The sequence below is a fragment of the Eublepharis macularius genome, chromosome 9 (assembly GCF_028583425.1).
Source record: "Eublepharis macularius isolate TG4126 chromosome 9, MPM_Emac_v1.0, whole genome shotgun sequence".
Classification (NCBI taxonomy): Eukaryota; Metazoa; Chordata; class Lepidosauria; order Squamata; family Eublepharidae; genus Eublepharis; species Eublepharis macularius.
In genome coordinates, this window is record NC_072798.1 from 80,721,378 (window position 1) to 80,739,606 (window position 18,229).

At 45.4% G+C, this 18,229-nt stretch overlaps 1 protein-coding gene across 1 annotated transcript; it reads left to right on the forward strand.

The window, feature by feature from the left end:
• The first annotated feature begins 8,820 nt into the window (after window positions 1–8,820).
• WNT16 (Wnt family member 16) lies at window positions 8,821–17,572 on the forward strand. Its single transcript, XM_054988949.1, has 4 exons — window positions 8,821–8,921; window positions 12,513–12,787; window positions 14,084–14,370; window positions 17,108–17,572. Exons 1-4 carry the CDS (start codon window positions 8,821–8,823, stop codon window positions 17,570–17,572), a joined length of 1,128 nt encoding a protein of 375 aa, XP_054844924.1.
• The last annotated feature ends 657 nt before the right edge of the window (window positions 17,573–18,229 follow it).

Sequence of the window (18,229 nt, forward strand, 5' to 3'; positions counted from 1 at the left end):
TACTGATGCTTAACATTGACATTAACAACCAGTTAAAACTCTCCCTTTAGAGCTAATTAGACTAAGCAAATGAAGTTAATCAATTAGACTACGCTTGAAGAAATCATCACTGAGTCATCAGTGATTTAGGCCTTTCTTGAGCAGTTACAGTGAAAAAATTAAGTGATAAATGACAAAACACTGCCAGTGTTAGAAACAGTAGTGATTTCTCCCCAAATATAACATTCTTCTAAGAATTACTAAAGTAAGCATTAGCAAAGCAGAAAATCTCCTGTGTGATGATGATCAAGTGTAAGGGAAATGGTATTTGGATGGCTGCCAGTGTTGTGGGATGCTGCCAACTGTTGGCAGCCAACATCTGAGGATAAATCCTGTACAGAGGTATAATTGGGTCATTTCTTTACGTTTTTTTTAATCTTCCCTTTTTAATCGGGACTCTGGCTCCAATTATAGAGCACAGAGCTTGTGTTCCAAAGACTTTTTGCTTCCTGCGTTTTGAAAGAGGGGCTGTAACAAGGTTAGCTCATAGGTAAAGCACCTGATTGGCTGAGAGGAAGGAAGACAGAGATCCAGAATTCTGGAAACACTTCTAAATAGGGAATAGGAGGGGAGGGTTCTAGGCAGGAAGTAGCTGTGCTTGGAGGCATTCTCGATTACCTCACTGAACTGGGGTTTTGGTGGGAAATCCAAACACCCTTAATTATATTATTGTGTCTGTATCTAATGTAGGTGTTGTACTTTCCCTGGTTGAGCGTTAAGCTGGCAAGCTCTTTTGTGGCAAAGAACAAAACATTAATTTACTTGAAAGATGGTGAGTAATAGTCTGATTTCCAAGTACTAGGAAAGGATCATCTTCTGTCTAGAACTGTTGTTTCCGAGTAAGTATGATTAGATTACACATGGTGCTGCTATTTCGGTTAGTTCGCAATCTTCTACAATAATCATGGCCAGAAACTCACTTGGCCTAATAATACTACTACTAATAATAATACTGAATAATACTTGAAATGAACAAGTGCACATGTAATTAATAACTCCACAGGATCACCAACAAGAAAAGACTCAAAGGCAGTCCTAAAAAAAAATAATCTGGAAGAACTATGCCATAATTTGCTTTCCCCCTCCTCTTAATGCAAACATGAAAAGTGTTGATCCAGCAGACCATGGGCTTCTTGATTTTGAATACTCACTTCAATATCACCCAATGACACCTAGTCTGAGGATTTGTTTTAACTTTGTCTACAGCTCAGTATTTAATGGGGATTTATTTTGCCAGTGAATAAAGTTAAAATCACAGCATGAAATAAAATTTAAATAAACAATATACAGGTTTTGCCTTTGGTTTTACCCTATTTATCAGTTAATGATGTGTTGCATTTCTGTAGCATACTTTCATACATCAACCTTGGTATTCCCTTGCAAGTTACAGTAGGCAGTTGTCCTGCAATTTAGTTTTTAGTTTCCTCTTCAACAAAGATTAATGAAAACTTCCGCCTTGCCAAAGATCACTAATTGGTGACATTATCTGGAAAAAATAGCTTTCTGATAGCCACAAGTTCGTGTATATATTGCATATTTATCCACCTACATGTGAAGAACATACTTAGACAATCTTGTAACCCCCTGACTGCTTGAAAGAATACTGCAGGAATTGGTTAAGCACTTTGAACATTCCCTTCCTTTGTATTATATCATTTGCTTTTTAAAAGTGCATGGCAGGGGAGCAGGGGAGAACTGGTCCGTAAATTAATACTTTACATTTGTATATAACATATCTCCTGTCTCACTTTCCCACACATTCATAAATACCTATTTCTTTTGGTCATATTAAATGATATAAAATAAACCTATCTGTGTGGATTATCTTTTATATGGGTTATATTTTATGCTGATCATAGAACGCACTGAACATTTCTTTCATGAAGAAAATCATCTTGAACACCCTCAGAACTTTAAATTCTTGTAACTTAAAGACATTGTCATTGCCTCCCCCCTTCAGCATGAACAGCTAACTCCACAGAAGTTTATAAATGGAAATCTAAGTAATCGCTTTTCAACAGTAATATTAAATTTCCAAAAAAAACAGCAGATGCCAAACTGCATTTTCCTTGCATGTCAACATTTTACTTTATTTCATGTAAAAATATTCAGAAGAAGGCACAAGAAAATGTTGATGGTGAAGGAAAATATAGTTACAGAAGAGCATTAGTCATATAGCAGTAATTCTGTGACCAGCTGCTTTCTGTTAGTGCCTGTGGTTTATCTCAGTCCTGCAGGCTATAGGTGCAGTTCGTTAATAATGCAACTCAAGATCTAACTACTCACTCCAAGTTAACTCATTGTACCATGAGTTGCGATCAGGGCTTTTTTTTCTGGGAAAAGAGGTGGTGGAACTCAGTGGGTTGCCAGAACAGGGGGCAACTCTTGGTGGGAGGTGGTGCCCCTAGTACCACATGTGCACGTGCAAAGTGCACACATGCTCCCAGGACCAATGACATTACTTTGAGTAAGCTGGAACAAGGGGGGAGTTTTTATAAGTTTAAATCGCCCTTGGCAAAAAATGGTCACATGGCTGGTGGCCCTGCCCCCTGATCTCCAGACAGAGGGAAGTTTAGATTGCCCTCCGTGCCACTCCAGCAGTGTGGAGGGCAATCTAAATTCCTCTCTGTCTGGAGATCAGGGGGCGGGGCCACCAGCCATGTGACCATTTTCAAGAGGTTCTGGAACTCCGTTCCACCGTGTTCCAGCTGTTGCAACGCAAATTGTCATTTCAAACAGTCCCTGCTTTGCACCCTAGACTTTTAATCCCCAAAGTAACATTCTTTCAGATGGAAACAATTTCCACATGGAGATTTTTCTCTGTTTCATCAACTCTAGTTGTGCACCCCCCTCCCCCAAAACATCATCTTCCATTTCTGTTCCAATCTTTTCTTCCTATACATTTTCATAGAGAACTGCCTTCATGTTGTTACTGTCGTGGGCTGGGGCCAGCCCAAGCAGAGTGGTCAAAGTCCAAGCACCAACACGAAGCCAAAGGGGAGTTCAAGATTCAAAAGCCAAGTCCAATCCATAGTCAGAGCATGAGATAAAATGCCAGAGGGGTGTCCAGGATCCAAAATCCAGGTCAAGTCCAGTCCGAGGTCAGTTACCGATAGCATCAGGTCTAGGAGTGGGCACGATACAAGAGCCACGGAGTGATTGCAGGCAGGTGACACTTTGCTTCCACGCCTGGCTGTTCCTCCAGGCAGGCTTTTATAGTCAGGCGTGGTTTGCAGCCAACTGCTGGGGCTCACTCCTGATGCAACTCATCCTTGCTCTCCAGCAGCTCTCCAGATTAGAGTCCCGCGTTCTTAACCACTACACCAAACTGGCTCTCAGTTCGTCTTGGCCCTTCCTTGGACCCTCTTGACCAAAAGGTGAACAACTAGGGACAGTCTGAACTTTGACATAAATGTGATTGACATTCTTACTTACCATGACTAAACTGCTCCCTGAAATGCAAGTCAAGCCCTTCAACATAAGACCTCATTCCCCCCACCCAAGTCCAAATTAATGCATGTCAGATAGCTTTGTATCTGCTAAGTAGCTACTTTTATAGGCTTTCTTGTTACATTATAGGGTACATGGGCAGATACTACACTAGTGAATAAACAAGGAGCTCTTCTCCATGATGCAGGATAAGAATTATGTGATTGCCAAAGGAGCACTTGGTCTTACCTGAAAAGATGATAAAATATTCATGATAAAATGTTCATTTTACTATCATAAGAAAGAACAAATGAGAATAAACCAGAGACTTCTGCAACCTTGGGGTACTCCCCCAGGGTTTCAGAAAAATATTAAAAGTCAGAACCAAACTATACAAGATGCCAAGATACATGTTCTTCACATGTCAGGTCCCACAAGGTTCCCTGGGTAGTGTAGTCTTAAAAAGAACAGCCGCTCGATGTGATTCTCCATCAGGGGAAGAGCAATGGGAGGGATTCTCTCTCTTGCAAAAAGCGTCAGCTTGGGTTTTCCTCTGGGAGCTCAGGGGTGGGGTGGGGAGACATAACAGGAGGCGTGAAATCCAGGGGGTTTCTTCAAGAAAGAGAGAGAGAAACCACGATGAGATTCTCTGACAGGGAGAAGAGCGCGGGGGGGGGATTCTCTCTCTGTTGCAAAAAGCCATTCTGGATTTCCTGCCTCCTGTTAGTTCACCCCCCCCCGCCCCCAAACTCCTGGAGGAAAACCGAAGCTTAGGCTTTTTGCAAGAGGAGAGAGAGAATCCGTCCCATCGCTCTTCCCCTAGTGGAGAATTGCATAGAGCGGCTGTTCTTTGTAAGTCTACATTACCTAGGGAACCTTGCGGGACCTGACATGTGAAGAACATGTGTCTGGCATCTTGTATAGTTTGGCTGTGACTTTTAACATTTTTCTGAAACTCTGGGAGTGTATCTGAAGTTTGCAGAAGTCTCTGGTTTGTTCTGAAGTGGCCCCAATCCTCAGTTATAAGCATCTGCATGCATTGGGATCACTTCAGAATTAGATATATGATGGGTACAGGTGTTTTCATTGCACCTATAAGTACAATAAAAGGTGTGAGTTTCTCCGTCAGCAGGGGGCGCCGCGTCCGTCGGGTCCGTTGTGGCAGGGGTGCGGTCAGCGCAGCCGGCGGGTCCGGGGGGTTGTTCCGCTGCTACCTAGGCCGGGCAGGCGGCCTGTCTGCTGGCTCCAGGGGTCTCAGCTTCCCTTTTGATTGGCCTCAGATGGCCCCAGGGCTGTTAAACCGTGTCTGGCAACAGGTAAGCACAGCCTCTGGGCCCAGGGATGGTCCTTCCCTCAGGACAGCCTCCCTGTTTCTCCTCCCCGGCCAGGGAGCCTCTGACCCCTTTTATCCCCTCCCTCGCTAGGGGCAGCCCCGCCCCGCTCCCCAATCGCCAGCGCCCCAGGTGAGGCTCATTATCTGTCCCAATGCCGGCAGCAACACCTGCCTCCAGCCTTTCCGGGGTGGGAAGCCTGGTGCTCCTTCCTCCCGCCTCCCAGCTGCCATTGGGCGCCCTTCCCCCGTCTCCCTGGTGGGCGGGCGGGCCGGCCTATCGCCTGCCGACGCCGGGGCCGGTTCCCACCCCCTCGCTGCCTCGCGGCCCCGGGCGAGGCTCGGCCTCGCAAGTGCGGGCCTCGCGGCTGCGCCGCCTCGCCTCTGCCGTCGTCGCCGCCACCGCATTGGGGCCGTCTGCCCTGGAGGCGTCCGCTCCGGCGGCCGCCCAGCCTGCCGGTTTGCTTCCCCCGGGTCGCTTCCTCCCGCCCGGGTTGCTGCCACTGCCGCCTCCTCCGCGGCGCCGCGACAGCGCTTCGCCCGGCCGCCGGGCCGGCTGCCGCGGCCGCGCCCGTCCGCCGCCGCGCCTGCCCCGGCTAGGTGAGTTGTGGGGCCCCTGGAGCCGGGGGGGGGGCGGCGGCGAGGAGGGAGGGGAGGCTCATCCCCGGACAAAAGGGGAAATTTAAGTCAATGGAAGCTCTTTGGCATGTATCAAAATAGGCATAGGTGCCTTCATCACATGTGATTGAACATTCAGTTTTCATTACAAAGAAAAGATATCTGAGTTGAAAAATTATTCATATGTGAAGCACTCCTGACATTTCCTTTATCCCTGCACTTACAACCAGTGCTGTCTGTTCAGCCTTCCCAACACTGGTTAAAGGGACCTGGGGTCAAGTGAAAATGCTGATATATTTTTATGAAGTTACTAGCAACAAAGCCCGTTGTGGAAAAAAATACAACGGGGTCTAAAAAAGGGGAGGGGGCAGGTGGGCATACCCTCCTCTTCCATCACTGATCCCGGCCGGATGAAGGGGGGTGGGCAATGCCACCTGCTCCGCACCTGATCCTGGCAGGGTGAAGGGGCTGGCCTTGCCCTTACCGCCTGCTCCATGTCTGATCTCAGCTGGGTGAAGCAGGGGTGGGCATTGCCACCTGCTCCAGTCCTGATCCCAGCTAGGTGAAGGCAGGGGAGGGCATTGCCCCCTTTCTGCTACTCATTCCAACTGGGTGAAGACAGGGGGTGGACATTGCCACCTACTTCGCTCCTGATCTCAGCTGGTTGAACACAGGGAATGGGCATTGCCACCTGCTCTGCTCCTGATCCCAGCTGGGTGAAGGTGGGGAGCGGGCATTGCCACCTGCTCCGTTCCTGATCCCAGCTGGGTGGAGCAGGGGGCAGGCATTGCTGCCTGCTCCATGCCTGATATTGGCTTGCACTTCCTGCCATGGCACGCTCTTTGGAGGTCTGGCTGCTTCATCTGGTCTTTCCTCCACAGCATCGCCCTCTGGTGGTGCATGAGGGTAGGAAGTGAGTTGTCTTTGATACGCTTAGCCTTTTATGTAGTAGGATGTGTGAGATAGATAGATGGATTTGACACCACTACTTTTCCATTTTAAAATCTGCACATTTAAATTGACATCTACAACAGATAGGGTGGATGGAGAAGCAAAGATCCTCAGCAATCAGATGTGACATGAAATATCAACTATCTACAAATGACCCACACAGATTTGCATTGAGAAAGGGGAGTTTACATGGAGGACAGAACCTTCTTGTACAAAAGGAGTATAGACTTTGTGGCTATCTTTTCCATGTCCTGTTAGTGAGATCCCTAAAGATACCTGCTTGACCACTGCAGGGACCAGAATGCTGGACCAGGTGAATTTCACTGAGTCAGTGAGGCAAATTTTTTGTTGCCATCTGAAAGGGCTGCAAGATAGCAACAAACAAGGTGGTTGGAACAAATTCTTCTCATAGGATACAAATTCCATACTTGAAACTACACAGTTGAGGAATGAAGCCGTTTTAACAGTGTGTTGAGTATCTTGTCCTCTGACAGAGTATTTTTTTGGGGGGGGATCATTTATCTAATATTCACCTCCCTTCACATCCTTTGCCAGTTCAAAATTTCCAGATTTCTGTGCTGATATAACAGCAGGCATGCTTCTTTAGCTTCAGGCACATTATACTTCTTATAATGAAGTTAGCAATTTAGAACGTAGATCAAGATAACACAAAGACTGTTTTAAGTTCATGAAATCATAAGAGACTCTGAAAGGAACTAGAACTTTGCAGGCTCATCCCTGTAGTTCAATTGATGTGATTAAAATTAATTTATTAAATATCCCACAAGTATACCATGGAGTGGTGACCCAACTTTTTATACCACATAATAAATCAAGGCAAGTAAAAATCACTGGTTATCTCCTCACCCCTGGAAAAGCTACTTCCTGGTTTAGGCAATTGAACTCTGAGCGCAAAATAATCTCAGTCCTGTCATCACCTTGTAAAGAAGCTGTTCTTGACCTGTTATAATCCATCACCATGCCCTTAGCCAGAGAGAGTCCAATCAAGATCTTTTGAGAGATTAAGTATATATTTATTTATTTATTTAAAAAGGTATACATCACCTCTCCAGAGGGCTGTTTATGGGGGCTCTCAACTAAATCTATACAGTAAAACCACAGAGTCTTAAAAACAAACCAGTAAAAAACAAGCTTGCTGATAAAATATCTCCCATCAACTCATTCAAATACATTCCCAAAGATGTATTGTCAAAGGCTTTCACGGCCGGAGAACGATGGTTGTTGTGGGTTTTCCGAGCTGTATTGCCGTGGTCTTGGCATTGTAGTTCCTGACGTTCCTGACGTTTCGCCAGCAGCTGTGGTGAGCTCAGTGAGAGATCTCGGTCTTTTGGTGCTACACCTCTGAAGATGCCAGCCACAGCTGCTGGCGAAACGTCAGGAACTACAATGCCAAGACCACGGCTATACAGCCCGGAAAACCCACAACAACCAACATTCCCAAAGAGCTAGTTCTAAAATTGTAGGTGCTATAACTGTGAAATTATATTCAAAAGGAACAGTGATAACCATTTTTTTAGGTGAATAGTATTTAAATAATGAAGTCTCAAGCACTTATTTGCCTCAAGTTAATTCAGGGATATCTTTTCAAAAAATTAATGAGTCTCTAGGTATATCACCTAAATCATGCTTCTTAAAGTCCATAGTTTGCCTCTTTCCCCATTTTCCCCCCATTTTCTCCAAAATCTAGTTAAAAACGAGTGTAATACTGATATGGAGTCATTGCCTAAGAAGTGAAACTTCAGGAAGTTTGTTACCACGTTCCACTAATACCTTCCTCTCCTTTAATCTCTCAAGGCATGAGGAGAATTCATAATAAAATGGAGAAGTATAAACAGAGTCTGAAGAGTAAAACAGTTTTCATAAACCTAGCGTGGTTTAATTCCTATAAAATGTACATTTTATGTTTGCTTTGCAGACACACACGCCCACTGAAGTAGGCTAGATTCTTTACTTTACAGGAATGGGACAAAATTCCCTTGGCCCGACAAAAAACCCCCAAAATATCTCTTCAGACGAGACCAGCCTCTGTTTCCAAATGAACTCACATATATGAGACAAACCGCACTGGCAGGACAGCCCTTGGGAGTTTCGAAGCCCCGCCCCGCAGGAGGTTCCGCCACTCAGAAGAAAAGTTTAATATGCATGAGCCGCTCTCGGCCAATGAAGAGGCTGGAAAAGAGGCCGCAGAAGCCGAAGTTGGACGAAGCGAGAAGCGTCCTCAGAACCTTGGCTCACCTGAGCGCCGCACGCGGGTCTTTTCCCGGGCTGACGGCGCACCAGCTCTGCAGGTGACTCGCGGCTTTGGAAGAAGTTCTGCAGGGGTCGCGTGAGAGCCGCATTGCCCGCCTGAGACGGAGGAGAGTCGCGGGCGAGTCCCGGAGGGCGAAGCCGGGCAGGAGGCTCCGCTGCCCAGGGAACTCCATGTGCTGGCGATGGAGAAAGGGGCGCCCTCTGGACTGCCTCGCCTGTGCGTGCTGTGGGCAGCCCTGCTGGTGGAACTCTGCCCCTGCGGCGCCCACGGCGGGAACTGGATGTGAGTGAGTAGAACGGGAGCGCCGCCAAATACTCCCGGTGAGGCGGAGTCCGGCAACGGCTTTTCCTCCGGGTTCACCTTTGCAGTTCGACTGGCCTGTTCACACGTGCGGTTTTCAGTTGTAATCGAACGGGGAGGCTGGTCCACATGATGACGTTTGGCATGCGAACGTTCCGGAGTAAATGTGGTTGCCAACTCTAGGTTGAGAAACTCCTGGAGATTTGGGGGTGGAGCCTGGTGAAAGGAGAGGCCTCAGCGGGAGCCAGTTTAGTGTAGTAGTTATGAGTGGTAGGACTGGAATCTGGAGAGCCAGGTTTGACTCTCCACCCCTCCACTTGAAGCCAGCTGGGTGACCTTGGATCAGTCACAGCTTCTGGGAGCGCTGTCAACCCCACCCACCTCACAGGGTGATTGTTGTGAAGATAATAATAACACACTTTGTAAACAGCTCTGAGTGGTCATTAGGTTGTCCTGAAGAGTGGTATATAAATTGAATGTTGTATGATCATCAGAGTATAAGGCCCAAGTTTGTTTGTTTGTGTCATTTATAGTCCAAAGCAGTCATTCTCTCCCAGGGAACAGATCTTTGTACTCTGGAAATCCGTTGTATTCTTGGGAGATCTCCAGGCCGCACCTGGAGGATGGCAGCCCTAGCTGTAACAACTTTCAGCCTCTTTTAGAAATGAAAACTGACATTTTTGCATGGGAGGTTTAAGCAGGTCTTTCTTCAGTGGTTGGAATAGCCGAAAAGTAAAAGCCTGCATTGACCAGAACGATGAACATTTGAACATTACTAATGATGCAAACAAGCATTTGTAGTACACAAATGCTTGTTTGCATCATTAGTAATGTTCAAATGTTCATCGTAAGCAGAGTAGGAATGCCTGAAGGTAGTTTAAGTCTCACTTAAAAATCTAAAAAGTGCCTCTGAGCTTCTACAACATACACATGCTGGGGGTTATTAATGCATGCTATATGAAATCAAATGCAAATTTTCCGCAGTCCGGGCTTTACGTTAAATTGTAGACCAATGTAAAGAAAAATCTATTGCAGTGTCACAAGCAAAATCCCCTTCCCCTCTAGGGAAAATGTAAAAAAATGTTATTTTAAAAATGGTATTTTTGATCCCTGAATGGCAGAATTCACAGGCTGTAGGAAACAGGATTGCGGCCTGGTGAACATCTGCTTGGCCTGCAGAAAGACTTGGCATCTCCAGTTAAAGGGAATAGATTGTAAGCGATGTGATGTGAAGGACCATTGCTTGAAACTCCAGAGTGCTGTCTGTCAGAGCAGCTAATACTGGCAACTTCCTGTGAATCATACAGAGGTTTTAAGATGCTTATTAATGTTGTGCAAAAAGAACCTAACGTTGCTAGCTAGAATGTACAATCAATTTCCAAATTTACGCTGTTACACTTCTTGCCTTGTGTTAACAATACGTACATAGAAATAGTGAGAAGGACAAAGGCACTTGGAGGGGCTTATGCGAGGAAGCTCTTAGGGCCAAGCTACAAGTGACGAATGGCACTTGAATGGCAAGTGGATTGAGTGGAGCGCAAGCGAACAGGGAGAAATACACTTGCCGTTCAAGTGTCATTCGTCACTTGTAGCTTCGCCCTTAGATCCAATTGGATTCCACATTTTAGTCCAGAATAATTACTCCAGAATAACTGCTTCTGTTCAAGGTAGGTAGCTGTGTTGGTCTGCAGTAGAATGGCAGGATTTGAATCCAGAGGCACCTTAGAAACCAAGATTTTCAGGATAGAAGGACGCTTTTACTCTCGAGAGCTTATACCCTGAAAATCTCGGTCTCTATGGCATGGATGGCCAGTTCTGTGCAATATTTGATATTTTATATATTTTTAAATGGCTCAGTGGATATTTCTCTAGCGTTTCCAGGATAATTCTACAAGGAAGATCCAACAAGCATCTCAAATTTACTTAGAGGATTATTACTGGAAATACTACACTTTTTAAAGAAAATCCATCATTGTGTCTTTTTTTAATTAATAAAAACTATTTTACATAGTCATACCACAAGCAACAAATGTAACATATGAACAGGCTGTGTTGCTGTTGATAATGCATGTGTAGTTAGTTTTGTCTCTCCGAGGTGGTGCATTTCTTGCAGTAACACAACACTCTGCATACTTATCAGTGATTTTACGAATGGCGTTTGAATTCTGGTGTCAAAAAGAAGGGCTATGTGGACCGGACTGTACAATTGACTTTAAAATGCCACTGCCTGTTGGTGTTTCCTGGTAAAAGGAATTTGCGAGTGTTGGGCTTAATGAATCAGAGCACCTGACATCTGCAACCCACACGGGAACTGTGCCAAATGCCGTACTGATTGCTGCTAATCCAAACGGGCTACCTGGATCAGAGCTGCTCTGCCACCCATTGAGCAAGAGTAGCACTGATCTCACGCCCAGTGGTGCTGGATGAGTCCACTTCTTTGAGGTTTTGCTTCTTCCGCCCCTGTGGTAGGCACTTTATCATTGCTGGGGAAGGTCCCCTATACTGTGACACAATAGCCGGGCTGGCTCCAGGTTTGGAGGAGGCCCTGGGCAGAGAGTGCTCAGGCTCCCCTTCTTGCCCTCCCACCTACATGCCCCCGCTTCCTGTGTGACCTTCCTTTGCCCACTGGTTAGTTCTCCCACCACCTGCAGTCGTAGCTGCCCACACTGCCTGTGTGCCCTTTCCCCAACGATGCTGGGTGATGGTTGCAGCTAGGAGAGCCACTGCCACGGCCATCAGGAATGCTAGTGCTTTGTACACCGCCTGCATGCCCTTTTCCAGCAGTGCTGGACAGACAACACATGCAGCTGGGAGCAGAGGTGACAAAGCACTCACAAGCTGGCAGTGGAAGATGTGGGTGCACGCATCAGAGATGTGTGAGTAGGGAGTCGGCAGCAGTGGGCCCCGCCAGAAGCCACGGAACCTGACAAATGCCCCACCTTGCCACGTGCTGATGACACTGTGCAACAGAGATTAAAAGTTGTATTTGGTATGGCTTGTAAAAGCACCCAGAACATATGGTGCTTATCTGCCTGTTCCTGTGAATGTTTAAGATTATTACTTGAACCTCACTGTGAGGTTATTCTTGAATATGTCTCTCCCCCTCCCCCCCTTTTTTTGCCTTGGTTTGGACTGTGGTGTGTTTATCCTCTGCTTGAAGCCAGTACCGCTCTTTCAGAGCTCTCTCAGCCCCCAAAACCTCACAGCGTGATTGATGTGGGGATAATAATAACATACTTTGTAAATCCAGAGGAGTTAGCCATGTTAGTCTCTAGTAGCAAAATAGTAAAGAGTCCAGTAGCACCTTTAAGACTAACCAACTTTATTGTAGCATAAGCTTTCGAGAGCCACAGCTCTCTTCGTCAGATGCATCTGACGAAGTGAGCTGTAGCTCTCTAAAGCTTATGCTACAATATACTTTGTAAACTGCTCTGAGTGGGTGTTAAGTTGTACTGAAGGATGGAATATAAATCAAATGTTATTATTATTATTATTATTAATTATTGCTTTAGTGGATTTGGTTGTGTGAAAGAGGCAAACGGTCTGGGACTTACCTCACGACTGTTTTTGCAGGTGGTTGGGCATTGCCTCCTTCGGTGTCCCAGAGAAACTGGGCTGCACTAACCTGCCCCTGAATGGCCGCCAAAAGGACTTGTGCAAGAAAAAGCCCTACCTCTTGCCCAGCATCCGTGAAGGAGCGCGCCTAGGAATCCAGGAATGCCAGAGCCAATTCAGACACGAACGGTGGAACTGTGTACTCTCGCCAGATACCTCCTCTTTGGTGTCAAGCCCTTCATCCATCTCTATGGCTCTTTCCTCTTCTGTCTTTGGTTATGAACTGAGCAGCGGTATGTCCTCTGGTCAAAAAACCATTCTTGAGTTCCTTTTTTTCTTGTAATTCAGAGGCAGAATTCCACCCCCCTCTCCAATCTCCTTTTTCATCCATAGATGTGGTGGATATCATTCCCCACAATAGATGCAAAAGAGAGAAGGGTTGATGAGCTTCTTGCCTCTGATTCACACAGTGTGTCTGGACTGATACCAGTTTAAAAATGCAGGGGGAAAAAACCCATAGAGCATCTTGCAGGGTGTAGTTTGAAGGCTCTTGGCAGGAGCAACAGCCATGTTTAGGGCAATTAGGACTATCCATTTGAATAGACTTCAGCACACTTAACTCTTTGCCTAGCACAGTATCAAATTCCTGCTTTGAACACTGACGGGGCAGGGAACTGGGTGAGCATTTATCTGTGGCATGGTAACAAAGGTGCCATTTTTTGAAGACTTCATTCCATTTTTTTACTGGCGTGTCCTGCCGTGCGTGTCTTTTGAGAGGGTCTTGCCAGAGAGCATGGTCTCGATTTCTGGCTTGGTTCTTTGCCATATATGCATGAACCCAACCATGGAATTTTGCACTTATCACAGCCATGGTTGGCTTGCGCCGTGCATAAGAGCAGCGTCCCTTGCATGCCTTTGATTTGCTTGAATGAAATATGAAAAAAGAATGGGCTCCAAATATGAAAAAGAAAGGGCTGGCTTAATTACGAAGGGAAGGCTGCAGTTATATGGATGAGTGCGGTGCTTGCATTGATGACGCCCCAAGTTCAGTCCTTGACATTTTCAAATGAAGTGCTTCATAGAGCTGTGCTGGGAAAGGCCTCTTTCGGAATCCCAGACAACTGTTGTCTCTGTCAGAACTGACAAGAGCGTTCAGTCTGATTCCATTAAAGGCACTTCCTTGTAGTTGCCCAACAGAACGGGAAATGCTGTTTCAGAACCTAATCCATCCACTTTTTAAACAATGTCATCGTTCTGGGAAGACAGTTTTACAAATGAATAAAGGAAGTAATAAAGAAGCGACGTGAAGAATGCTGTATCTCCTGATTTAAACGTCCCCAGTATGTTGGTTTTCATCTGGGAAAAATGGTAAACCTTGAGTCCCATTGAAACCAGTGGAACTTGATAGGGTCAGTTCACTTGTCCCCTTGATTTCAATTGGACTGAAGTGGAACTAACTTTTGCTGGAGTGTGGCCAGATTTCTGCTTCTTCTGCTTGGCTCTGTTCCCTGTTGACAGCTGTGAATCAGCCTTGTTAACTTAAATCTGTCCACGGGTATGTGCCATTGATCTCTCGCATTCTTTTGTAGGTACCAAAGAAACAGCATTTATCTATGCAGTGACCGCAGCTGGGCTGGTGCATTCCGTGACGCATTCGTGCAGTGCAGGAAATATGACCGAATGCTCCTGTGATACCAACCTTCAGAATGGGGGCTCGCCTAGTGAAGGCTGGCAGTGGGGTGGCTGCTCCGATGACATCCAGTATGGAATGCGGTTGAGCAGAAAATTCTTAGATGGTCCTGTAAGAAACATCACTGGAAAAGATGGGAATGGATTGATTGCCATGAATTTGCATAATAATGAAGCTGGAAGACTGGTATGGATTAGATTTTTGTTTCCCTTCTTAGATAAGAAGATCCCTGCTGAGTCACATCAATGGTTCATTGCCCTCTTATACCCAGCTGCCAACCCCTTGCCCTGGAGAGCCAACAAACAGGTTATAGAGGCCATGGCCTATCCGTGATGCCGCCTTCTTTCTCCACCAATGTCATTTAGACTGGGCAGGGGCTGCAGTCCCTCTGGCTCTCCCCACGAGATCAGTGGTTTGAAATCCTTAGTCGCTTTGGCTTACACATGATGTCTTTTCACCCACTGGGCATTCCATACCAGAAGTAAGCTTTGAAAGCTCACACATAATCACATTCTGCTTCAGTGTAATTCAATTTTGGATCCCCATCTGGGGGATTCCAAGCTCTTATAGAACCCCTTTTTCTGGTGTTTGGAAGGACTGTGTGTGTCATAGGGAGGAAAGACGGCATGGTATACCCCGATCTCGTCGGATCTCAGAAGCTAAGCAGGGTCAGTATTTGGATGGGTGACCACCAAGGAAGACTCTGCAGAAAAAGGCACTTGCAAACTACCTCTGCTTCTCACTTGCTTTGCTGGGGTCACTATAAGTCAATTGCGACTTGATGGCACATACACTCATGTGTATGTCATAAACCTTCACTCCTTTTCCTCTTTGCCGTCTTTCTATCATTTTCTGATTATGACAAGGTGTAGTTTTTTGGTTAGGAAAACTATACTGGAATAGGAAAAATAAAATAATAAATCAAGGGCACTATGCCTCTCTTTGCACATACACAGAGAAGCAGTAGGACAGTAAGCCAGTTCACTCAGCAGTGGAGTGGATTCCTTCATGGCTCAGAGTCTTGGCTTGTCCCTCACTAAGATACATCCCTTGATGCTTGGCTTGTGTTTCCCGTCCCCACCGTCCTGGCCTTGACACTGGTGAGATCATAACTCTAGAGCCCCTCTTCTGGTCATGTGACTGTGAGGAGTTTGCAACTCTTTGGGTCCAAGGCTGTCACCTGGGGCTTAAAGGTGGGTCCCAGTTCTGGAGAGGTTGAAGACTACAGTACTAGACACAAGTAAGATGAATAGTCTCAGTTTTTTGCGCTGAAATCTGAATACTCCCCTTGCCTATAGGCTAGTTCAATCATTTGACAGACCTGGATGTTTATATTGCATTATATTTTTCTTTCTCTTTGCCTCTGAGGCACTGGGACTGATAATACCTTTGCTGATCTCTAGAGGACTGTTATATTAGTTATCTTCTTTAGGATTGGCGATATTGGTAATGTTCTGGTTTCTGCTAGCGCTGTGAGTCTGTTTGGAGCTTGTATTATAGAAGTAACTACACAGAATATCTCAAATAGGCCTGATCCTTATTCTGTTTATGGATCTGGCCTTTTACAAGTACAAGAAATCTTATTTAGTATGTGCATAGAGCCAAAAGCATGCCAGACATCAAAGTAACATGGTACCTGCCAAGAATTTTAATAATCCACAGTAATTGCACTGATGTAATCAAAATATAAGTCAGTTGGAAAAGATACAGGACTGAAAACCGGTTTCTGTTCCGTAATAATCTTTGCTGGATTGTTTGTTCTTTCCTTTTTTCTAATTTTTTTTTGTAACAGATAACAGAATGTTTTGAAAGAATTATTAGAAATTGAATATATTGGTAAAGCTGTGATACCAACCAAGATGTTGGTATCTGTATAACACATTCAACACGCAATCCTTTGACAGAAGGTGGCTTGCCTTTTTAATCCTGAAACTCTTTATTTTAAGCCAGTCATAATGGCAGTCCTATTCACTCCACATATCCAAAGGGTGCCGCATGCGCGTTAAAGGGGAGCAGTGCTATTGACCAGGTTGTTTACATGGAAGATTAGACTAGAAATTAAGAGCCAAAATTCTTATTTCTGGAAGAGAAGTTTGGACTACGATAGGATATGTATTGGCTGCAGATGCAGTGGTGCCATTGTCTATTTCATTTAAGGAACATGTGTGTATCTGCGCATGCGTGCACTCACCTTTTAAAAGGCTAACTCCATGATTATGAGGATGATGGAGGGAGAGCATAGATCCTTCCCTTCACTACTCGAACAGGATCTTCGGTTGAACCAGATCTCCGTAATCCATTTTGAAAACACAAGGGATGTCATGATGTTTTTTTTTTTCCAGCTGTGAAAATAATTTTTAAGATTGGCAGTGAATGTACAGGCAGCTGTATTTTGGTTCCCTTTTTGCTCAAAGGGTTGTCATGCTGAAGGCCCAAGGTGCTGATCAGTTTTAAAAAGGGAACTAAGAGCCGAACTACAAGTGACAAAACGCACAGGTTGGACACTTGTCAGCTTCCCTCAAGTTTTGATGGGAAATGTAGGCATCCTAGTCTTGCAGCTTGGCTCTCTGACTGCTGTCCAATGGACTTTTCAACTGTCATTTGTCCAACATTCCGCCAAGCTGCCTACATTTCCCATCAAAACTTGAGGGAAGCTGACAAGTGTCCAATCTGTGCCTTTTGTCACTTGTGGTTCTGCTCTAAGTCTTCAGCTATGGGGACTGCTACTGTCATCTGACCAGGTTGGTTCTCCCCCTCTCATGTGCATCCATATTTTGGGTCTCAATCTCCTTTTCTAACACATATAATCGGAAGGTATTCAGGAACTGGAAACATTTCATGAATGCGCCCAGTAGTATTCTAGCCAAACATATGGTTGAAGTTTAATTGTGGGTTGTTTGGTTTCTTTTCCTTTTTGCTCCAGGCTGTAGCCAAATTAATGACAGTGGATTGCCGTTGTCACGGGGTCTCTGGGTCCTGCGCCCTGAAAACATGCTGGAAAACCATGTCCTCTTTTGACAAGATTGGTAGTCTTTTAAAAGATAAGTATGAAAACAGCATCCATGTTTCAGAGAGACTGAAAAAGAGACTACGCAGGAAAGAGAAAAGCCAGCGCAAGATGCCGATCCATAAAGAAGATCTGCTCTATATCCACAGGTCCCCCAACTACTGTGTTGAAGATCACAAACTGGGTGTCTCTGGGACACAAGGAAGGGAGTGTAATCGAACTTCTGAAGGACCAGATGGCTGCAACCTCCTGTGCTGTGGTCGTGGATATAACACTCATGTAGTCAGACACGTGGAGAGATGTGACTGCAAATTTGTCTGGTGTTGCTATGTGCGCTGCAGAAAATGCGAGAGTATGACTGATGTTCACACTTGCAAATGAAACCTTTTGCCTCTGAAACCAAAGTGGGGGAAAGCCCTACCTGGTAGCATTTTTAGTGTTGTGCTAAGGCTCATATCCTCCTAGAATTGTCCAAGTCCAGAAGTTTGGGTTCTTACTGAAAGGGCAACTTGGAATAAGTAGCAGCCCTGCTCAAAAGTAGCAGAAAGAAAAGCAGTGGAGACTTGCCTCCCTTAAAAGTATTTGCATAGCTGGATGTTAATAGGTGAGTGACATGGTCTTTGGTTGGTGTAGATTTTGATCTTTTTGATCACTCATGTCAAGATGGACCCAGTAATACCTCTTTTTATCTTCAAAGAATATACACAGTGGTCAAGGAACAAATGACTAACATCCAGAGCCCAAATAATGCTACTGTGGGGCCGATATGTGCACTTTGCCTCACCTAAGAATTTTTATATTGTGATACGGTGATTATTTTAGGAACAGGAGCTTGTTTTCAGGTGAGTTTGATTGCCACCACCTTCAGCTACCATGACTGAGCTTGACAATATTCTTGAAGGGAATACGAGGTAACTTAAAGCAAGATGGCCAGCTTCTTCAGCCTGGTGTTGGAATCCTCTTTGGCCAAGCTATTTTGATAGCCTCTCTCCATCACCATCCTCTGCAAATTGGCTGGGGAGCTTTGGCTCTATCTGA

What these genes read in the sequence shown, in the direction of transcription:
- WNT16 (XM_054988949.1), top strand. Translation starts at nt 8,821, where the DNA reads ATGGAGAAAGGGGCGCCCTCTGGACTGCCTCGCCTGTGCGTGCTGTGG. An exon ending in GCCCACGGCGGGAACTGGAT is followed by an intron (nt 8,922 to 12,512) that starts GTGAGTGAGTAG and finishes CTGTTTTTGCAG; the next exon opens with GTGGTTGGGCATTGCCTCCT. An exon ending in ATAATGAAGCTGGAAGACTG is followed by an intron (nt 14,371 to 17,107) that starts GTATGGATTAGA and finishes TTTTTGCTCCAG; the next exon opens with GCTGTAGCCAAATTAATGAC.